The 23,878-nt window shown below is 49.8% G+C and overlaps 1 protein-coding gene across 2 annotated transcripts in view; it reads right to left on the bottom strand.

Moving 5' to 3' along the window:
• KIF6 (kinesin family member 6) overlaps positions 1 to 23,878 on the bottom strand; it is a 407,764-nt gene that overhangs the window by 36,933 nt on the left and 346,953 nt on the right. For both annotated transcript variants that reach the window (XM_066361424.1, XM_066361425.1), the window contains exon 16: positions 2,079 to 2,129. In XM_066361424.1, the coding sequence (XP_066217521.1) occupies positions 2,079 to 2,129 (51 nt within the window). The remainder of the gene's footprint in view (positions 1 to 2,078; positions 2,130 to 23,878) is intronic.

Raw genomic sequence — 23,878 nt, 5'->3', positions numbered from 1 at the left:
TCTGTGCCTTTTTTCACCCCAGCCCTACAAGTCGGGGGCCCAGGGAGTCCCTAGCCCCTTGTTGAAGAAGGTGCTCAGCGGAATCTCGGCTCTGAGTCCCAGTCTCTGGCAACAGGAGGGCAGGCCTGGCATGGTGACCTCGCCCCCTGACCTCTCAGTCCTAGGGCCAACGGAGGGCAGGCCTGGCATGGTGACCTCGCCCCCTGACCTCTCAGTCCTAGGGCCAACGGTGGGCAGGCCTGGCATGGTGACCTCGCCCCCTGACCCCTCAGTCCTAGGGCCAACGGAGGGCAGGCCTGGCATGGTGACCTCGCCCCCTGACCTCTCAGTCCTAGGGCCAACGGTGGGCAGGCCTGGCATGGTGACCTCGCCCCCTGACCCCTCAGTCCTAGGGCCAACGGTGGGCAGGCCTGGCATGGTGACCTCGCCCCCTGACCCCTCAGTCCTAGGGCCAACGGTGGGCAGGCCTGGCATGGTGACCTCGCCCCCTGACCCCTCAGTCCTAGGGCCAACGGTGGGCAGGCCTGGCATGGTGACCTCGCCCCCTGACCCCTCAGTCCTAGGGCCAACGGTGGGCAGGCCTGGCATGGTGACCTCGCCCCCTGACCTCTCAGTCCTAGGGCCAACGGTGGGAAGCTCCAGCTCTGGCCAGCATGTCTGGGGCTTTGCCATTCTTTATTTCTGATGTAACCAGTACTTATTGATATGATCATTATTACTACTGAAACGAAACCAACAACCTTCCTAATTATCCAAGTTCCCAGGGTCAGATGCGTCATCCCCTTGACATTGGGCTTTCCTCTCTTTCTCCCCTAGAAGTCCTGGATGCTGGATTTCTGCAAGTCCAGGTAACTCCAGGGCGAGGCCATCTCTAGAGGATCTCTTTGTTTGGGACACAACAGTAGCTCATTTAATCATAGCTGTCTATGTGCGTGGTCCCAGGCTAGCTGGGGAGGGACCGGCTGGTCCTGCCCACCTGTCTGCCCCACCAGCCTTCCTGAGAGCTGCATGCTCCTCCCGGTCCACCTCCTTGGGTCACATATCAGAAGGGAGACTTTCCTGCAGATGTCACCGCTTAAAAGGCGCCAAAGGCCCTGGCCGGTTGGCTCAGCGGTAGAGCGTTGGCCTGGCGTGCGGAAGTCCCGGGTTCGATTCCCAGCCAGGGCACACAGGAGAGGTGCCCATCTGCTTCTCCACCCCTCCCCCTCTCCTTCCTCTCTGTCTCTCTCTTCCCCTCCTGCAGCCGAGGCTCCATTGGAGCAAAAGATGGCCCGGGTGCTGGGGACGGCTCCTTTGCCTCTGCCCCAGGCGCTAGACTGGCTCTGGTTGCGACAGAGTGACACCTTGGATGGGCAGAGCATCGCCCCCTGGTGGGCGTGCCGGGTGGATCCCGGTCGGGTGCATGCGGGAGTCTGTCTGACTGCCTCCCCATTTCCAGCTTCAGAAAAAAAAAATAGAAAAAAAAAAAAAAAGGCGCCGAGGGCCCTTTAGAACATCACCATGTTTGTTTAGTGTTTGCAGTATGAATGTGCTGAAGTTGTCTATCACTGCCGTGGGCAGTAAGTAGCATGGGGTTAAAAGCACCAAGTTTGGACTCAGAGAACTGGGTTCAAATCCTCGTTTTATACTTTATAGGCTTGTGACCTTGGGCCAGTCTTTGACTCACCTTCAAACGGGAAAGGCACTTAACTTTTCGGATGGTGGTGAGGAGAGGGAGACAGGGCACTCCAGGGCACACAGAGGGGGGTCAGCAAAGGGAGGGTGTCCTCACCAGTCACGGTGTCAGGAGGAGTTAGTAGTGGCTCTAGGAAGCTCAGTAGGTCCGTGAGGGGCGGGGATGTATAGAGTAAATTTAGTCTGAGCTGTGGGGTGGACGAGGTCAGGAGGACCAGGCAGCAGCCGGTCCTGGTAGCAGACCAGGGGGGCACCGGCAGAAAGCTGCCCTGGCCAGCCAACCTGGCCTTCCTTCACCCCGCCAGGGCTTGGGAAGGGCTGCGTGCCAGCTGAGTGCGGGTTTCCAGGGCGCGTCAGCTCGGGTTACCTTCACCTTCCTCCTGGGGCCTCCACTGCGTACCCACCTAGAGCGACTTGTTGCAGATGCCGCTGCGCGATTTCTTCCTTCAGGTGACCTGTCAGAGACACAAGGGGAAACCGCTGGTGAGCTCCCAGTGGGCTGGAGGAAGACTTGGCCTTGGAAGCATGTGGTAAGCTAAAAAAAAAAAAAAAAAAAAAATGCAAAGTACAGAAGACAAAAGAAGACATAGCTTTCGTAAAGACCCTTCTACGCCCCGAATTCTGTTGAAAGAAGAGGCTGCAAAGATCGTGGCCCTGGCACAGCACTGCCAACAGACATTTCACCTTGGGATTCAACCGCTTTGGGGTTCCGTTACCTCAGCTTTTCACTGATACTCTTTGCTAGGGCTCTGATCTTTCGAATAGGGATGCAGGGTTTGATGCCTTAACAATTTATAGGGCCATTTTTAAATCCAGTTCATTTTTTTCAAGCCATATGAAATTGTGTCAAGTAGAAAAGGTGGTGGTTTTAGTTGATCACAACCTTAAACAAAAAAGTTGATCGTTTGGTATGAAACACATCTAATTTGAGGTTGTATTAATAAAGGTATAGTGCATAGATCAAAAGAGGTGATAGCTCCACTGTATTCTACAGTGATCAGATCACAGTTGGCCTTTGTTCTAGGAACTATGCTTTATAAGGAACGTTGGTAAAGCAGAAAATATTTAGAAGATGGCAACTGGGTTGGTGAGGGGGTCTGAAACTATGTCACATGAAAAATATCTGAGGTGACCTGAGACATTTAGAAGGGGAAGAAAATACTTGGATGGAGAAGAGGTAATGTTAAAAAATCTAAACAGTATCACCCTTTCTGCCTCTGCTGGTGCCATGGCACCCGTGGAAAAGCTCGTGGCAAATGGGGGGCAAAAACCACAGGTTCTGAGCTTCCCCCTTGACAGCACCCACCCTGCAGATGATGGAATCACAGAGGCTGCCAGTTCTGAGCAGTTTCTTCAGGAGAGAGTCAAAGTGAGTGGAAAAGCCAGGGTCCTGGGTGGAGGGGTTGGTACCATTGAAAGAAGCAAGAGCAAGATCACTGTCACTTCTAAGGTGCCTTTTACCAGAAGGAATTTGAAATATCTCACCAAAATATACATGAAGACTAATCTACATGACTAGTGGTGTGTGGCCGCTAACGCAGAGAGAGTTAGGAATTGCGTTACTTCCAGATAAACCAGAGGAGGAAGATGAGGGTTAGAACTCGTTTATCTGGCACATTTTGTATGATGAGTTCTTGAATAAAGCCCAGAAAAAAAAAATCTAAACATTATCACAGGATGAGAAAACATTAATTTTTGTCTTATCGCTGAGGGCAAAGATCAAGTTGATGGAGGCAGACCTGGGGCTCAACATGAGGGAGAAACAGCTCATAATGAGGGCGGTCTCAACGTGGATTAAGTTGTCTTAGAGTGGACGAGCCTCTTGGCTAAGCGGCGAGCCTGTTCCTGAAAGCGCTCTGGCAGAAGCCGGTGGCCATGGGCGTGGGGCTGTCAGAGCGAGACCCCTGGGTAAGAGCTGGGGTCACGTGGCCTCCAGCTGTCCTCCCTCCTGGAAACGCCATGATTTGGTGCTGGAGGGACCGTGAAACCGCAACCCGGGGTTTGTTCATGTCCAAGGGCTCAGCACACTTGTTAAAATGTCAGCTCTGTCTGCGTTGCCTGTCCCACTTGGGAGATGTGATCAGGCCATGGGGAGATTCCAAGCAAGCCTGAGAACTCCACGGCTCCCTCCTCTGATATACTTCTCTCTTCATACAAAGTACATCCTATGCCTCAAAGCCTTCTGCTGGACTAAGCTTTCAAAAGTTGTCTGCAGCGGACCTGAGCAGCAGTGACAGGAGACCTTGTCACTCATCTGAATTTCTAGGGCACTCCTAGAATGTCATGATTGGGGGGGGGAGGAATGGCAGAGGTCATTCAGTTTAGCTTCCCACCCAACTTAGGAATCGCTTCTACAGAATGAAATGGTCAGTTCACCTCCAACTTGAATGCATCGGGCTGTCCCAGACTAAACCGGATGCCAGGAATTAGAGATGCAGGGTCGACCCCTGTCTCCTTTCAGTCTGGGACCCCGTCAGTTCTCTGCCAGAGCGCAGAGAAAGGACCCTGTCCCGCCGGCCCTCTGCACATCTCAGAGATGCTCCGATCTCTGCTCTTAGACTTGACCTTTCTGGATTGAACATCATCAGCTCCTTCAGCTCGCCCTCAGCGGTGGCTGCTGCCGGCTGTGCCCTTGTGCCAGCCTGCACCTTGCCGTCACTGTCCCCACTGAGGAGGACCAAGAGGGGTGCACAGAGAGGAAGCCAAGGATTGGGCCTAAGCAACGACTGCACCGATTTCAAGTGGGGAAGGTGGGAACTCAGGGGGTGTGTTGAGAAGGAGTTGGGGATGTGGACACCTGGCCCAAGGATGAGTCCTGGAAGGGATGGGAGCCAACAGGCACATGGCCTGAACCGCAGGCCAGCCCCAGCCCCTGAGGGGATCTCCTCCCAGCTGAGCGACATGACCGTTGTTGCCTTCATCAGCAGAGTGAAGAAGTTGGGGTTAGGGGTGCTGCTGGGCTGAGATCCAGTCTGCATCAAATATCGCTGACTTGAATTTTAGAGAGGCATAGCACACACACATTCTTCAAATAGAAGAAGGCAGCGCTGTGACAAAGGCAGCACACTATTTCAATACACCTGTTTGTTTAAGGTAGGCCAGTAAGGGCTTTCTCATGCCCACAGCGTGGAGTGCCAATGCCGCGTGGGGCCTGGCCTGTTTCCTGGGTATCTGGCACAGGTGCCTTACGGCAGGAGCCTCCTACGTACGTGCCTGGGTACCTCCTTCCCAATGGTACTGACAGTGACCTGCTCCTGTAGAGCCTCCCTGAGCACCTGACTTCCCGTCCACGGGCCTCCCTGACACGGGTCTCCCCAGCAATGTGCGTGCCCGCTCACACAGCGCCCCCAGCAGGTGCTGAGTCTTGCACACCACGACTTTCCTGCCTCCTGTTGAAATGACCGGGCTCCCTCTGCCAAGTCCTGGGGAGGCTATTCTGGAACAACAAGGTTAGGGATTCTTCACAGCCCCCAGCCTGGGTAGGGCTGTTCATGTCAACAAAATCGGGATTCTGCCACCAGGACTGACAGTTCTATAAACTCTGCACACACACACAACCTCATCTCGAACAACGAGCCAATCCCAGGGGGACAAGAGGTCCGCCTTTATAATGCTTCATATTGTTAAAGGTAGGTTTGAAATGCATTTAGTGACTCTCTATTTCAGCGAATTGGCTAACAACTCTCACCATAGGGCGATTCTTATTTTTGAGACCTTACCAAACAAGCTTCTAAAAACAGCGGTATGGCTGATACTTAATTGCATTTCCCAACACAGCCATTCTTCACGTGAAGATAAATCTGTGTCATCTGCCGGATCTTACAGCTGCACAGGTTTTGGCAAAGGAAGGAGTTGAGGGGGACTGCAGAATTCGCTCAGCGCGCGGCTTGCTGTCCTGAGTGTGATGACACATTTGCTGGGTTTGGCCTGGGTTCCTGGACGCATCCCCTTCCCGAGTTATGGTAAAAATGAACCGGAAATGGAGAACTCCTCACCCAAGGCAGGAGGTAGTCTGGGAGGGAGGCGGGGAGGGAAGGAGAACGGGGAGGTAAGAGAATGGTAATCGGTAATTTCATCTCCAGTGATTTACAACAGTGCCTGCCAGAGGCATCTCTACCTTTCTGATTGGTTAGTTGACAGAGTGGGCGTGGTCAGCAGCAGGTAGAGGGCTGGTACGTCGCCTACGCTGGTACATTATTACCCTTTGATCCTCTCTAGACTCTTGAGATATAGCCCGGCGGGTATTATGACACACCACGTGGGGGAGCGCCAGCGGAGATGCATGGCGTAGGCGTAAGCACGTGCAGGGTGTGTGCACTGCTGGTGTAGGGCTTTTCTGCACCAAGTAGTGCATGTGAAAAAGTATTATCACCACGCTGGAGCAACTCTCGTTTTTTACGTTAATATCCAGTCTTTTGGATCAAACAATTTTCCTTAAGCTTCGCACTTCATTTTGCACGCACGTTGGTTTAGAGTCGTCTGCCAAGCAGAGCTGCTCAGCTGGTCCAGGGAAGAGCTACTCATCCACAGCTCCCTCACCATGGATGCTTCCCTGGCCTGCTGGGCCTGAGTTGGCTTCTCAACACAGCTCTCTGGGGCGGCTATACCCCGTCACTTGGAAGTGGGTTTGAGATGAAGCAAACCTCTTTGCCATATTGGGTAGATTAGAAACTAATGACAAATTTATTGGTAGAGTTCAGTTCAAATCTCGATTCCGCTACTGCCCAGTTGGGCAGGCTATTTACCATCTCTAAGCCTCACTGTGATCATTTGAAAAATGAGAATAATAATATCAGTGTGATCACATCCTTACTCTACCTCAGGGTTCTTGGGAGAGTCAAGGGATAATGTTCCAGCACAGATGATACAGACACCTCACAGCTTTTAGTTATGAAGGCACGTTCAGAAACTGAAAGCATATCTGTCAGAGAACACGTCCTTCAGGCCAAGTGGCTGAATGTCCAAATCAGTGGTAGAGGTAAGTTCAGAGGAAGGAAAAGGGGGGCTGATGGCCTTAGGAAAGGCATCATTACAGAAGGGGAGACTCGAGTAGTTCCCCAAAAGAGCAGAGGTGTTGAGGTGGGGTTGGGAAAGGCATTCCAGACAAGGAAGACCATTAGGCAACAGGGTAGAGAAGGCCAGGGACACATTGGTTTGGGGCAGGAATTGAAAGGCGGGTGGGCCTGAATGGAGGAGGAGGGCTATTGGGACACCGAGTTCTATTACACTGGAGTCCAGGGTCCCAGGTAATCACTCAAAGCCCCGGTCAAGGCCCTGGAGGGTTGGATCAGTGGTAGAGCATCGACGGGTGGAAGTCCCGGGTTTGATTCCCAGCAAGGGCACACAGGAGAAGCGCCCATCTGCTTCTCCGCTCTTCCCCCTCTCCTTTCTTTCTGTCTCTTTCTTCCCCTCCCACAGCCAAGGCTCCACTGGAGCAAAGTTGGCTCCGGGTGCTGAGGATGGCTCTATGGCCTCCACCTCAGGCGCTAGAATGGCTCTGGTTGCAACAGAGCCATGCCCCAGATGGGCAGAGCATCTCCCCCTGGTGGGCATGCCGGGTGGATCCTGGTCAGGCGCATGTGGTAGTCTGTCTGACTGCCTCCCTGCTTCTCACTTCTGAAAAATACAAAAAAAAAAAAAAAAGCCTTGGTCAAATCTGTTCTTTTGTTCAATTATACAACTGTAGTGTCCCAGTAAAATCAACTTCAAATAAACATCAGCAGCAGCATATGGGCGAGGGGAGAACACATACAATGTGTTTCCAGTCTGAGGGGCCTCTTTGAAAGGGAAGGTCCGGTTCGTAGTCCTGAATTAGGGTGTTGATTTCGGCTGTGACCTGGGAAGCCAGTGCCTTTGAATGAACATAGAAGACGGTAATTACTAAAAGGTCAGATGCTCTAAAGGCTCTTTGTTAAAATGATGGACTTAGCATAAATTAAATGTGTACTCTTTAGATGAATTTCTAGCAAACAGGAGCCTGTAAATTCTATGAAACCTTCAGGTAAGTCACACTCCTCTCCTCCTTGTTAATCTTTATTTCAACAGGTTTTATCTAAACTTGTATAATCTGAATATCTGTTGAGACAGGAACAACCCCTTCCCACCATAGTAGTGGTGGGTAAAATTAAAAAAAATTTTTTTTAAAGCGAGAGAATATCAAGAACACTTTGCTGGATTCAGTGACAAGACATATTTCTGAAGACCAAAAGTGGGACAGAAATGCAAAATGGTGAGTAGAGCCACAGCCTCCGCTTGCAGGGCTTGGGGTCCTGGAGGTGGAGGGTGACTAACGTGCATCATGCCCGGCAGGGTCGAGCCTGGCTCACAGTCTGAAGCTGCATGATGGGGTGAGACCCACCCCATCACCCAACGTATGGCTGTAAGGGGGCCGGGAAAGAAAATAGTGCGCCCGATGTTGCTCGGGGCTGTGGTTCGCACCCCACGGCGAGCCCAGGGAGGAAGAAAGGCACATAGTCAGCCTCTCCCCGGTTCGTTCGCCAAGCTGCCCACTGACTCCACGACCGGGTCACCCACAGCCCTGCACCGCCGTGGAGCGCCCCTACGAGTGACGGTTATGGGAACCGCTTCTGGATCGGGGCTGGGAGGGTCTGTCAGACCTGGAGAGCGATGAGCACACAGGGACTGGGGGAGAATGAGGAAGAAAATGTGTTTCATTAGAAATGGGCCGGTCCATCAAAATGCCAAAATATATGAAGAAATCTAATGCTAAAAGAGATAGCAAAATCAATAGTTGGAACATGAATTCATTACAGATGAAAGTAATTTCCTGGACAGGAGGATCAAGACACTGATTGATGCCGAAGCACAGAGGTTGGAATTGGTCTTGCTGCCCAGTTTACGGCGCACTGTCCTCATCGGTCTGTGCGCATGCCTGCGCATTTCCGTCGCGATACCCCAGGCCCCACCCTCATGCCTCAGCCCCCCCCAGGCCCCCCCAGGCCCCACCCTCATGCCTCAGCCCCCACCCCAGGCCCCCCCAGGCCCCACCCTCATGCCTCAGCCCCGCCCCCCAGGCCCCAGGCCCCACCCCTCCATGCCTATTCTCTTCCTCCAGCAGCAGCAAACTAATTCCTTGGTACATATACTTTTATTGTTTATAGTCTTACAGTTTGTGCTCAAGTTTCTTAAGCTCTGACAGTGATATTGTGCTACAGATCTGATTCTGTCTCGTACTTCTCAGTACTGTTTCTGGTGCCTCCTCATTTTGCTGAATGTGCACCTAATTCTCAGTTCCTAACCGCTGCATGCACCCCGCGCAGTGTGTACCTCAACATTTTATTTCCCTTTCCTGAGGTCTGAACAACCGGATTGCCTCCCACGAGCACAGACAGTGCTGTGACGACGGTCCGCGGACACGCAGTCTGACAGGTCTGGGAGGAAATTGTCTCCGCGGGGCCTCAGCAGCGCTGCCTGCTTATGTGAGGTGCTGCTCTCCATGACAACCGTGCCAGTCTAGACTTTCAAGACAGATGTTAGAATGAGCGTGTTGAGACTACTCGGAGATTAATGAAGGCATACGTGTTCTTTAAAAGGAATAAAAAAAGTCATGTAACAAATAGATATAAACAAAAGAATAAGTGAATAAGAAAGAAGTTTTGAATATAAAAATTAGAGTGATTGAAACATAAAGAGCAATCGAAGGAACAAGGGAATAGACTACAGACTTGGCATAGTTTAAAGGCGAGTCAGTGAATCGGAAGACGGCGGAGGAAAACTCGCCCCAACCTGGTGCAGGATGCAGAAGGGAGACACATGAGAAGGAGCAGTTAAAAGTCACGGAGACGAGATAGAGAGTCTTCGGCATCTGTGCAATGCAAGTTCTAGAAGAAGAGAAAGGGCAACGGGGAAGGAGCAACATTTGAACAGACAGCAGTCGAGGTTTCCCAGAATTGACCAAAAGCAGAAGCCCCTTGGTTGAACGTCCAACTCTGAATATTGAGCAGGATAAATACAAATAAATCTACCCCTCGACATGTCATAGCGCAACTGCAGAGCTTCAGGGAAGAAGAGCCACGACCACCGGCTTCCAGGGGACCTGCCCGGAATCACTGAGACGATGGCCTCCGTCTCAGTGACTATAGGTGTCAGGAGACAACGGAGGGAAATAATGTCCACTTGAGTTTTTATAGAGAATCAACTACCATGCGTAGGTGAGGGCACAATAAAGACATTTTCTGTGATGAGGGCGACTATGCCACCCACGGAACTCCCTGCCCCAGAGACAACTCAACCGAGAGGCAGCCAAATGTGAGGGTTAAGTGCATGGACTCCAGCACCAGGCTCCCTGGTTTGCATATCAGCTGGGCCACTTACTCTGTGCATGGGCTGGAGGCTTAAAAGCAGAGATAATAATAGTATCTGCTGTGAGGACTGCATTAGGGTCACACGTAAAGTGCTTGGAATAGCATCTGGCATATAAACTCTATGAGTGTAAAGAATTATTACTACGATCAGTAAGAAGAAAAATAAACAGAAATACTCAGGATACAGGAAACAATGATGAGCATACAAACAAATAAAATATCTAAATAAAAATATTTAACTATTGGCCATAAAAATCCTGTGTGTGCCTGTGTGAAAACTAACACTTTAAGCAACCACACAAGACGGAGGTAAGGCAAGGCAACGTCCAATGGGGAGTTAACACAAGTTACAACCCAGGATGTGGGTGGAGGGAGGACGCAGTTGGAATAACTACAGACATTGTTATAGTTACTTTTTAGCTCAAGAAAAATAAAAATTCATCATATAAAGGCCAAACAGATAGAGGAGCAGAAAAAAGATGGGGGAAGGCTTGTGGGGAGAGAATGCCAACATTTTCACAATTCAACAGAGCAGGAAGAAAGAAAAAATACAGTGGCAAAAAAGGGTGCAAGTGATCCTGTTCTGGGTCAAACACGGGCAAGAGCCTTACGTGTGTGTGTGTGTGTGTGTGTGTGTGTGTGTGTGTGTGTGCGCGCGCGTGTGTGCGCGTGCGCGCGCATGCGTGCATGTGCCTGTGCGCATGCGTATGACTGAATAAGCGTGGAGGTAAGGTGAGTGAATAGCCACAGAGCTGTCATGATGGGTTACCTGAGGGTGGAAGATGAATTGGGTTCAAAAGGGAGAGCCAAGTAAGATGAGAAAAAAACCCACACTTTAATAAATGTGTCTGATTTATGGTTTCTGTGAAAGTCTATTTGTATATATTGATAAAAAAGAAATGAAAAATTAAAAACCCGCTGCACTACGCTTCCCTGAGAGGGAAATGTGATATTATATAGCATGCTGAAAACTGCTCGGGCACCTGCCACACGTGTGATGTCATGTCTCGTGCGTGCTCACTGAAAACATCCACAGCTCGAGTCTCAGTGGTGGGGCCGGGGGCAGTAGGGAGAGTCCCACTTATTTCTCAGAACTCTGTTACTGCCCAGGAGCCTGCTGACCGCGAAGGGGTGAGGATGGGAACGGAGAGTCAGAGGGAGCCCAGCACAGCAGCCGCAACCCGCTGGCCAGGGCTGAGGGAGCCCCTGCCCCCTGCGGAGCCTTCAGCCCTCCTTAGGGGCAGAGAGAGATGGGTCTTCCCCTTGGTTCCCCAAGGAGAAAGGCTCAGTGACGAATCATGGAATAAAAGACCAGGAATGGTCTAAATGCCGAGACAATATTTTTAAGCCTTCTCATACCTAGATGACACTTTGTCCAAAAATCAAGATTCTTCTTCCACTTAGTATGCCAAACACCATAATTAGTAACGTTATTAAGTCAGAGAAAGAAGAAAAAGCAGTGTATTCTTAAAAAAAATAACTTCAAGAAAAACATTGTAACTTGACTCGATTCCTCCCACACTCCCCACCAGGATTTTCTCCAGAGTCCCCATCACCTTGACCCCGTCTTGCAGGGGAGGATGTGCCTTGTAATTGATGAGCATTTCAAATCAGGATGAAAACACCAGACAGCAGTCTGGGCTGTCAAGACAGTCCCCCTCTTATCACCGGGACACTACATGATGACCACATTTTGGGCAGTGCTCTCATATATAAAAAATGACCAAATTATACCATGTCTGGGAGACCCAATTTCTTTCCCTATGAGATTTTCATTCTGGCTACCCAAGTAATCATCATAATCATGCAAGATTAGCACATCCTGTCTGAAGCTTAGGCATTTGGCTATGCATACGCTTAATTAAGCTAAGGAGCTTATTAATATCACTACTCCAGTATGTGATAATATTCTATAAACATGTTTGAAGAATCAAGTTAAATAGCTCATTTGTTAAAAGCTCAAACAGGTTCTGGCTGGGTGCTCAGTTGGTTACAGCATTATCTCCAGATGCCAAGGTTGCAAGTTCGATACCTGGTCAGGGCACATAAAAGAATCAACCAACGAGTGCAAGATAACTGGAACAACAAATTGATGTTTCTCTGTCTCTCTCCCTCCCTCTCTCTAAAACCAATCAATAATAAATATATATTTATTATATATATTTATTATATATATATATAACTCAACCAAATGTGCAAGTAGGTAAGCACAGGAAAATTTTCAACTCCACAACCAGCATGACTTGTTAAATACTAAACACCTCAGGGAGCCGAGGGCTGTGGTTGTGTTGGCATCCATTCAAAAGATGTTAGTTTAGTTGCTGGGATGTTCTTATCTCAGCAGGGAGGGATATAAGCGCTTCCAAGACCTGCCCTGGAGGAGTAGCTGCAGATCACAGTCCCTCCTTCCATTTGAAGATGTGGATCTGGTTGCCAGGGATGCTCTCTGGGGCGAGGGGAGAGCCCGTGCAGCAGGGCCTTGGACTTTTCATCCCTGCAGCTCCAGAGGTGGCGTGAGGGACATGTCCCCAAACTCCTCTGTTCCAGGCCTCCTTTTCCCAGTGCCCCCCTCCCCCCCCCCCACAACACTAGAGGCTGGTTTGCATGGGCCCCTGACTGACTGTGGAGGCGGAGGGCAGGGTTCATGTAAGGGTATGAAATAAACCCCAAGCACAAAGATGCAATATATACAGTTTTTAGATGGATGAAAATATGCAAACAGTGCATTTTACTGGCTTCTTCTTTTTTTTTTTAGTTGGGGATAGACAGTAAGGGAGAGAGATAAGAAGCATGAACTCATAGTTGTGGTACCTTAGTTGTTCATTGCTTTCTCATTTGTGCATTGACTGGGGGGCTCTAGCAGAGCGAGTGACCCCTTGCTCAAGCCAGCGACCTTTGGGCTCAAGCCAGTGACCGTGGGGTCATGTCTGTGGTCTCATGCTCAAGCCACCGACCCCACTCAAGCTGGTGAGCCCACACTCAAACTAGCGACCTCGGGGTTTCGAACCTGGGTCCTCAGCGTCCCAGGCTGACGCTCTACCCACCGCGCCACCACCTCGTCAGGCTTACATGGCTCTTTGACATAAATAATAAATGCTCATACTACAAGGTAAAGCTTGATTCTATCCACTTAACTTGAATCAGCTAGTGCTTAAAAAGTCTGTAGAAAGAAGTATGCCCCAGTGTAGGCTCTCGGCTGGTCAAACTGCCGGCTAGCCCGTGACATAACAGAGCCTGTGCTTCACCATGTGGGATGCGTCCTCAGGCTGCGAGGACTGACACAGGAGACACATGTCCATGAGTTTGTAAATAAAAGATAAAACCAAATGGAAATTGGTCTCAGCTTTTTGGTTCAAAAGTCATTTTTTTATGTGCTACATGTACTTGCTGTTCCTTTCGGGTGCCATGGGCCAGGCCCTCCGTCTAATCCACGTGGGTTGCCGTGGGTCTCTGCAGTCACTTACTGTGGGGGTGGGGGGTCAGAGACATATCAGTGCAACTCAGGGGGATCATCCGAGGAAGCCAAAGGGTGTTGAGTCCCAGGGAAGGAGCCAGTGGGGACCCTGGGGAATGACAGTGAAGGTGGGAAGCCAGAGAAGCTGTCTGGCCTTCAGCGACCACTGAACTGCAGTGGAGGCTCGCTGGGGAGGAGGGGCGATGGGAGCCAGTCGGAGAGACGGCAGAGGGAATCCTGGGTCCGGAATACCGGAAAGAACACGGGCTTCGGGAGCAGGTGCCGCTTACTACCTGAGGCCCTGGGCTACGGAACCCCCTTGGGCTTCACTTCTTCATTTAAGTAGGACGATAACACCTTCACGGCAAGGTTGCTGTGAGAATTAGAGAAAATGCACATCAAGTACCCGGCACAGTGCCTGGCTCGTCATAGGGGCAGCACAGTGGGAGTGACAGTGTCGGCAGTAGGAAGAGGAATCAGTGTTGGGCGGAGGTTGGAATATAGATTACATTGCGCGGAGGACAGAAGAAGGCAAACCCATGCCATTGTTTCCAAGGCCTTGATTATGCTCAAACATGGTGCAGCGTTGGCGTTTCCCGTCCCCTTTTCCGAAAACATCTTTAAGCCTTAAATTAACAAGTTATCTTGGGCCCCATGGACTCAACTGAAGGGGTCTCTCTATTCCCCAGTGGGCACAGTCACATGTCCTTGTCGTAGTCACAACTCAGGGATTCACAGAGCAGGGCAGTCACAGACTCCCAGTTACAATGTCGTACAAATGTGGGACCCCATACTGAACCCCTGCCTTCTGATCAGTCACTCACCCTCCAGTTCACCATTACTTTCAATAGTAACGGGGTCTCTTCCCTATTCCTCTATATAGTCAAACGTGATTGACTCCTGGAATTGGAAGTAAATGACTTTTTAATATGCCTGCTTGAAATGTTGGTAGTAACGGTCTTGTTTTCAGAGCCTGAGAGGACTCTTACCTTCGTCCTGTAATTTTTTTGTTGTTGTTGTTCCAGAAAAGGGCACTAGAACTCATTCTCTTTTCGTTTCTGTTGCGGCTAAACGTCATCACTGCGGAGCGGGGCAGAGGCAGAGGCGGGCTGGCCGGCCGGCCATTGCGAGGATGACTTTCAGGAACGACCTATTTCAGAGCTAACAGCGGCCCCTCCCTGAACTTGAGTTCTGCCTACAGGAAATGCTGGTGTTCATGGCTCCGTTTCTGTACAGATTTCAGGCCCAGCGGGTGTCAGCTGGTCATTCTGGGGTAGGTGGAGAATAAGGGAACCCAGGGAGGTAGGACTAGAAATAAGGAGGCAAAGCAGACAGCAAAAGCGGAGGGGAGGTTTCGCAGTGAAGCTCAGGAGGAGGGTGGGAGGAAGCTGAAGGCGGAAGAACACAGCCTGCCATTCACCAGAAGGGGCGGGGCGGAGGCGGGGGGCGGGGCGGAGCTGGAACAGCTGTAACTGGGGCTGACCCCACAGGTTTCCTGCTGAGTTTCTGAGTCAGGTTCAAGTAATAAGATCAGGAAGGCGGTAAACACTCAGAGAGAAGAAACACAGACATTGAGAAGGGGCTGCCATGATAGGCAAAGATGAAAATAATTTACAAGCTTCACGATGAAACTTTAGGGGAGAGAGATCCTGAAAAATTGTCCCGTATATGAGGAATGGTAGATGGAAGTTAAATATACAGAAACCATTATGACAAATGGAAGATGAACGAGATGTTACTGTAAACGTTCTATAGTGTATCGGCTTTAGCGTTTTGTTTTGGTGAATATATAAAAACATTTGCAGGCCCTGGCCGGTTGGCTCAGTGGTAGAGCGTCGGCCTGGCGTGCGGAAGTCCCGGGTTCGACTCCCGGCCAGGACACACAGGAGAGGCGCCCATCTGCTTCTCCACCCCTCCCCCTCTCCTTCCTCTCTGTCTCTCTCTTCCCCTCCCGCAGCCAAGGCTCCGTTGAAGCAAAGATGGCCCGGGCGCTGGGGATGGCTCTATGGCCTCTGCCTCAGGCGCTAGAGTGGCTCTGGTCGCGACAGAGCAACGCCCCGAATGGGCAGAGCATCGCCCCCTGGTGGATGTGCAGGGTGGATCCCGGTTGGGCGCATGCGGGAGTCTGTCAGATTGCCTCCCCCTTTCCAGCTTCAGAAAAAAATAATAATAATAATAATAAAAACATTTGAAGCAGCTTGTGTCAATTTGCTTGCAAATGCAATCTTATTTTTCACTTAAAGACCTAATTCTTAATTATGGCTTTTCCCATCACAGGGATGTTTGGGTCCCCTGTGGCTGGGGATAAATGGACAGCTGTACTCTGTAAATTAGAAGACGTGACAGTGACATCCTGGGGCACAGAGATTGTTGAGAAATCTCATTTCAGCAGAAGCTGCTTTCCCTTCAGCTCATGGGTCACACTGTCCATCAGCTGCTCTGGGGTCCAATAGGTGCTGGGGGTAGAGCCAACCTTTACATCCTTTAAACTTGGAAGATTAGACAGTTCAGAATTAGGAGCAACATCTACCTTTTACCTTCACGGGAGGCAGAGAATAGGAGGGTCTGGATATTATCTTTGAGACATACACTGCTCTGTTTGAAGCAGTCTCATCATTTAATAGACCGTTTGAGGTTTGTACATGGAAGGTTAGACTGGACCATTCTTCAGAAAGCTCTAAAAATGAAATGAGCCCAAACACAGGCGCTTCAGGCTGAGAGTTGGGTGTTCTGGGTTCCGAAACACAGATTGGGTGTTTCTTTAGCAGAACTGGGTTCTTGCACAACAAGGGGATGTTTTCCCTCTGAGCCTACACGCAGGCTCGTCGGTGCCTAAAGAGCTGTGTTTGTGCCTGAATGGTGTGACAGTTAATTTTATGGATCGACTTGGATGAGATATGGTGTCCAGATGTTTGGCCAAATACCAATTTAGATGTTGCTCTGAGATGCGATTAACATTTAGATCAGTAGACTTTGAGCGAAGCAGGCTACCCTCCATCACGGGGCTGGCCCTCCTCCAACCAGAGGAAGCCCTAAGAGAGAACAGACTGAGGTCCCCCCGAGGAAGAAGACACTCCAGGCGGCCTTGGGAGCAGCCACGTCAAGTCTGCCCTGGGTCTCCAGTTGTGGACTTCTCCTGCAGGATTTGAACTTGTTCACCTCCGCAGTCTCATGAGGGAGTTCCCTAAGGTAGGTCAGTCTCTCCTCTCTCTGTCTCTGTATCCGTCTCTCTCTCTCTCTCTCTTTTCACATCCTATGGGCTGTGTGTCTCTGGAGAACTCTGCCGACACCGATGGCGTGGTCGTGGTTGTGTATTCTGGTCCACGCACTTGCTCTTGCATTTCGGGAGCAGAGGGCAGCCCGCAGTAAGAGGGACGTGCAGGCCTTAATCTTGCCCTCACCTTGCACGTCAGCGGAGGGTCTCGTCAGGTACTGAATGAACCATGCTCATAGTAACAGCGGAGAGACACTACCGGTATTTAGTGGGCTAGGCCTGGTCCTGCACAGCGAAGAATGGCCCTTCTCAATGGGCCAGTGGCATCCCCGTTGAGAAATGTGACATTTGATGAAAGATATGGCACGGAGCTGGTCACTGACTGCAGCCCACTTGGATTAGTGACCTGCTTGTGTCATGTAAGACTGAATAGCCCAGAGCTTGGAAAAACAAAGTGCTGTGAACTGCGAACTACTTGGCAGGGGCTGAGTCCAGACAATGGCCTGGAGGGAGTGATTATGCAGAGAAGCAACTGAGCCCGGAAGCCAAAGCAGGTTGCTACTTGGAGCGCCTGGGTCAGGGGTGGGGACACCAAGAATGAGGCCCAGGGCTGCTGGGCGGAGGCCCGGCAAGAGCTCCCCTTCCAGAGCCGTTGTTAGCTACTTCCCCGGGGCGCATTTCCATGGGCCCCACGCCTTCGCCTTCGGGAAAGTCTCGGAAAAGTCGGCCCGGCTTAGCTGGACGCGGTAACCAGGAAAGCAGGGCCCTTGAGGCTGGAGCAGCGGCCACCAGCAGTGCCACCATCAGGGGACAGTGGTCCGGAGAGCAGCAGAACAGAGGAAGAAGAGGACAGTGGGGGAGCGCCCCCCAGCAGAGGTAGTCCTTGGAGACCCTCTCAGGAACAGTCTGGGGACTACTTTTGAGATGAGTAGACCAATTATGAGCAGTATTCGGCCATAATAATTTGGGAATGAAAAGGTGGCACTCCCCTGTCTTTCTGTCACAGGCTGGTGAGGCCGGGGCTGCCTGAGACTCAGCGGGAGAAGCTCCCCCCTGGGGCTGTTCCTACAGCGGGAAGAAAAGCCAGTGGCTCACGAGGGCCGGGCAGGGGCAAGAAGGCCGTGCTGCCTGGCAAAGGACAGCATTCTTTCGAACGCGGCCTGGATGCCTCTGTGCCTAACTGGTGCCAATCCGAACTCACAAACTGCTGAAGAAATAAAATCTGGTGAAATTTGTTCTTTTTCACCCTTCTTAAAAATATCAAAAGCTAATATTTTGCAGACAGCCCTGCGCTGGCCACACTGGCCGGGCCTCGTGGGGTCCAAAGCAAACACACCCGATCCAGGCTCGGTCGGCATCAGGGGGCCCAGGAAGCGGCCAAGGCCTTCAGAGAGGAATCCCAGGATTGTTCCTTGTTTCCAAAGGCCTCCGCTGGAAATAACTCTGGACAGCTCGTGTGAGGGTGGCGGGAGGGGGGAGCGGGGCTGTGGGGAGAGGTTCATGAATCGTGCAGGTTTATTAAAAAGGATTTTGATGCTGACCTGCCCCTCGAAACAGCTCTGACTCCTGCTCCGTGGTGATGAATATTTATAACCCTTTCTCTGCGGAGTCAATGCCAGCGGAGGGGGAAGACGGGACATGCCGTTTCCGGTGGGCACTTGGCTCTGGGCCTTGGGAGAGTGCCTTCTGGAGACAGGCTGCGCGGGGTAACGATTTTCTGTACCGCAGGATTGCAGAAAGCCGTCCGCCCCCGGTGACATGTCAGCAGGCTGATGCCAGGGAGCCTTTGTGGGCTGTTATTTCAGCGATGAGGGGGCGTTTTTTTTTTTGTGGAATGGGTGGTTTTTACCTGGATCTTAGGAAATCACCAACTATGCTAATGCAACGGATGAACGACGGGTCAGCTGAGATCTCGCATAAACAGCAAGAAAAGAACAACTAATTATCTGGATGGCAAAGGCAGCTGCCTGAATTCCTAACAGTGTGACGATATCGATACGGGCGGCGACTTCTGGGGCCGGAGGGCTTGCAACTCAACTTCAGTTCTCTCAGGGCCTGTCCAGATAACCCAGGCCCAGGTCCCTGTCTTCTCGTCCCCGTCTCAGCTATGGGGACCCTCTACCTTTCTCGGTGTGGTTTCTCCCCGGAGCAGACCCTGGGTCCCGTAGTTCCTTTGAGAAGTGATCCTTGGACAAACGGACGGGAGAGTGGGGAGGTGAGACAGGGAGGGAAGGCAGCCGGTAAAGGGGCCACAGCCTCCACGGTGGCAGCTGGAGCTCAGTCCCGCTGGGGACCCTGGGGGGACAGTGCAGGATGCATACCTCCGATTTGTCCCCCCTGGGAGTGAGGGGAGTGGGGCCGTGTACACCAGCTTCCTGCCGTGTTTGGTTGAGGCTCCTGGGGGTGTTAGCTCCCCAGCACTGGCCTGCCCCAGGTGCATCCCTGGGGTGACAGGGAAGGCCCTCAGGAGGAGCAGAGGTGATCGCAGGGGGGAGCCATGCTGGCTGCATGCGCGCGCATGCGCACACGCTCGCACAGTGCGAAGAGGAGGTGAGTGGGGCTCGAATGGCGTCTTCTCTGTCCTTTATTTCTTCTTCTTTATGCTCCTTATTTTAAAAAGATTATTACCTCCGTAGTTAATAGAGTTCTTTACAAACACAGCTAATTCTCTGGCAACCAAGTCAGCAAAGAGAGAGGTGAGAGAGGCAGAGGAAATGAAATATCCTCGCCAGTCCACTGCCTGGCTTCGCGTCGGCCTGGCCGGCCTTGGGGGGCCCAGGCTCACAGGCCCGGCAGAGGGCAATACCTGCAGCAGCTCCTAGTTTTCTGTTGACCACATTTTAACAGAAACAAGATTGCCCAGACCGTGGCTCAGATTCTACATGCTGGGGTGAGCTACTGTAGCTTGCTGCCTCAGTTTCCCTTTTTGGGAAGTGACGCCTTGGAAATGAAGCTCTGACATCAGAAGCTCCTTAACTCTTTCTGACGAAGATCAGCTCTCATGCGGTGCACTGGAAAGGGGAGAGCGGGTTGCTATGATGGTAAATGCCGCTTGGGCCAACCCTGGCAGAAAGGGACAAAGTTTGGGGCAGAAGGGCCTCAAGCCATTTCAAAGACTTCTCCTAGAACAGTCAGAGCAAGGCATCCTCCTCAGCCTGGCCCTCGGCCCCTTTAAGTCACTCTGTGCTGTGCAGGGGCAGAACCCCTGCCATGTGGGAAAGTCAGGGAAAGGCGCCTGGGGCCTGGGGGCGGGGGAGGGGGTGGGGTTAGGGGGCGGAGCTTGACGAAACACGGCTCTGTGGAGAGAGACTAAAAAATAAGCAAATTGTCTTTAAGAGAGACAGAACAGGATATCTCCCCAGGCATGTGTAAGAAACCCACAGATTTTGCTGAGTTGACCATAGCAGGGAAACTGTATCACAGTTAATTATCTCTGACGAAATGTCCCCCAGTTTTCACAGGACACTTCTTTGTGGTGACCCATTCCTCTGCCCACAGGCCTGGCTGCACAGCCCAGGAGTCTTCTTTGTCCTATTTCTTAACCAGCACGTAAGTATCCGGAGGCTGGGACTCCCTCCTGGGGATGTGTGTGTCCCCTGCAGGGCCTTGCACTTAATCACGATAATTGACAAACGACTACATCACAAGACTCGGAGTTTCTGCCAATATTTCTTTCTGCTCCCGAAAGCCCTCAGTTTCCTATTCTCGTCACTCCTGCTGGCCCTGTTCAAACTGAGGAAACACTGGCAAAGGCTTTCACTGTGTTAAACCTGAAATAATTCAGCAAATCTGCGTCCTTAACCCACGCAAATGCCTAAGGCACCCCCTCTAGATACATTTGAAAAGTTTCTGTCCTCTAGCTAAGATTCATTATAAAATTGTCTTTTTCCTTCGATGGACTCACACTGTTTTATTTTTTAACTTAATTTTTATTTATTAAACTAACATCCAGTAAAATTGATTTGATTGTGTGTGTGCGCACGAATGCCCTGGGCAGTTTGGCGAGATTTAATGCATTGAACACAGATTTGTGTAACCACCGGAGGCGGATTTAATGGTGGGCGCACCAGGCACGTGCCCTGGGCCCCAATTTCTGAAGGGCCCTGCAAAACCCCAACTTTACACTTTTTTCTAATGACAAGAGGCCCAATATTGTCTTCTGCGCCAGGGGCCTCAACTGACCTTAATCCACCTCTGGTAACCACAATCACAATAAGGATTCTCAAAGGCTCTATTACCCCCCAACTCCCTCACCCTGCCCTATGGGATCACACCTTCCTCCACCCCTGCTGGCCCTCACTATAGTTTTGTCTTTTTCAGAAGGTCTGGTCAATGGAACCACACTATATACAGCTTTCTGAGACAGGCTTTGCCCACTCTGCACGATGCCCCTGAAGTTTTGTACACTGCTGTATCACCTGCCTGTCCTTTTCATTGCTGAGTAGTATTCTATTGTGTGTGTTACAGTTTATCCATTCACTTAGGGCATTGGGGTAATTTCCATTCTTCGGCGATTTTGAGAACTGCTATAAACATTTTTGCCTACAAGTCTTTTTTGTGAGAACACAACCTTTCATTTCTTAGGCTAAGTAGCTGGGTTGTGTGTTATGTCTATCTTTAACTTTCTAAGAAACTGCCTAATTGTTTTCCAGAGTGTCTGCGGACCATTTTACATTCTCGCTAGAAATATATCAGTTCCAAGTGCTCCACATCTTTGTCAACACGTGGTGTTGTTACTTAAAAAAATTTTTTTTTCAATTAAGGGTGTAATGGTATCTCATCACTGTTTTAGTTTACATTTCTCTAATGGCGAATGATGTTTGAGCATCTTTGCAGGTACTCATTTGCTATTTGTATTATCCTCTTAGGTGAAATGTCTGATCACCAGACACTTTTGCACCCCCCACCAGCCTACCTTCTGTACGCTCTGAACGGTTCTATCCATCTACCCATTTACACTTCTGCTAATTCTACACCATCTGGATTATAGCGAGTCTTTAACTTGGGTGGTGTGAGCTCTTCAGTGTTACTCTTTTTATAAAGTTGTTCTCCTTGTTCTAATCCTATTACCTTTCCATATGAATTTTAGATTCACCTTCTCTATGGCAACAAAGAATTCTGCCATGATTTTGATTAGAATTGTATTAAATCCAAAGATATAAAGTCTTCTGATTATTGAACACAGTATGTCAGCATTTATTCATGTCCTTTTTGATCCTTTCATTAGAGTTTGGTAATCTCCCATGTGTTTTACTAGTTAGATACCTAAGTATTTTTTTTTATTCTTTTAACTATTGTAAATTATACACTAGTTGTGTGTGTGTGTGTGTGTGTGTGTGTGTGTGTATGAATGCTCTATAACTATATTTTAGTTTTGGTTGTCAGTTGTTCATTAGTAGTATATAAAAATATGACTTTTTTTTCCTGTGTGAACCTTGTAATCTGCAACCTTGCTAAACTTTTTTATTGCTTCTAGGAGCTCTTTTATAGATTTTTGGAATTACCTAAATAGATATACAAGCAGTCACACAGTATTTCATGTGTGACTAGGGACAGTTTTATTTTTTCCTTTCCAATTCTATGCCTTTTATATATTTTTCTGGCTTAATTGCACATGCTAGAATGTTCAGTACTGAGATAAATAGGAGTGGTGAGAGTTGACAACCTTATCTTGTCGCTCATCTTAGGAAAAAGCATTAAGTCATTCGCCATCAAGTGTGATGTTCCCCTGAGTTTTTAATAGCTACCATTCATCATGTTGAAGAAATTCCCCTTACATTTCCAGTTTGTGAAAGTTAAATTTTATTTCATATTGTTCTGCATCAAATGATATGATCACGTGTTTTCTTCTTCCTTAGTCTGTTAATATGGTGAATAATAGTATTGACGACTTTTCGAATACTGAGCTAGAATTGTTTTCCTGAGAGAATGCTCACTTAACTATGTTGCATTCTTCTTTTCATATATTGCTGGATATAATATGCTGGGGTTTCAGAGTGTATGTTTATGCGGTATATTAGTTTACACTTTTCTTGTGATGTCTGTGTGGTTTGGGATAAGAATAACACTGGCCTCATAAAATGTGTTGGGAAGTGTTCCATCTTCCATTTTCTGCAAGAGATTGTGTGGAATTGGTGTTATTTACTTTTTAAATGTTTAGAAGACTTCTACAGTAAACTTATTTGGCTTGTGAATTTGTTTCTTGGAGAACTATTAACTATGAATTCAATTTCTTTTTTTTTTTTGTGACAGACAGAGAGAGAAAGCGAGGGGGACAGACAGACAGGAAGGAACAGAGATGAGAAGCATCAATTCTTCACTGTGGTACCTTAGTTGTTCATTGATTGCATTCTCATATGTGCCTTGTACAGGGGGCTACAGCAGAGTGAATGACCTTGGGCTCAAGCCAGTGAGCCTTGCTCAAGCCGGCGACCTCAGGGTTTCGAACCTCAGTCCTCTGCGTTCCAGTCCAACGCTCTATCCACTGTGGAATTGCCTGGTCAGGCTGAATTCAATTTCTTTAATAAATATAGAAGCATTTATGTTATCCATTTGAGTGAGTTTTGGTCACTTGTGGCTTTCAAAAATGTTGTTCATTTGCTCTAAATTGTTAAATTTATAGATTGCTTGTAATAATCCCTTATTCCTTCGATGTCCTGCGATGATATCCCTCTTTCATTCCTGTTATTGTTATTTGTGCCTTTTTTAAAATTTCTATGTCATCAGCGGTAGAGCGTCGGCCTGGCATGCGGGGGACCCGGGTGCGATTCCCGGCCAGGGCACATAGGAGAAGCGCCCATTTGCTTCTCCACCCCCCACCCCCTCCTTCCTCTCTGTCTCTCTCTTCCCCTCCCGCAGCCAAGGCTCCATTGGAGCAAAGATGGCCCGGGTGCTGGGGATGGCTCCTTGGCCTCTGCCCTGGGCGCTAGAGTGGCTCTGGTCACGGCAGAGCGACGCCCCAGAGGGGCAGAGCATCGCCCCCTGGTGGGCAGAGCGTCGCCCCTGGTGGGCGTGCCGGGTGGATCCCGGTCGGGCGCATGTGGGAGTCTGTCTGACTGTTTCTCCCCGTTTCCAGCTTCAGAAAGAGAGAAAAAAAAGAATTTCTATGTCAGTCTGGCTAGATGTTTATCAACGTTAATGATCTTTTCCAAGAATCAGTTTTGGTTTTATTGATTTTTTAAATTGCTTTTCTCTTTTCATTTTCATTGATTA

The sequence above is a fragment of the Saccopteryx leptura genome, chromosome 1, assembly GCF_036850995.1.
Source record: "Saccopteryx leptura isolate mSacLep1 chromosome 1, mSacLep1_pri_phased_curated, whole genome shotgun sequence".
NCBI classification, from domain to species: domain Eukaryota; kingdom Metazoa; phylum Chordata; class Mammalia; order Chiroptera; family Emballonuridae; genus Saccopteryx; species Saccopteryx leptura.
This window is presented reverse-complemented; position numbering and strand designations above follow the sequence as displayed.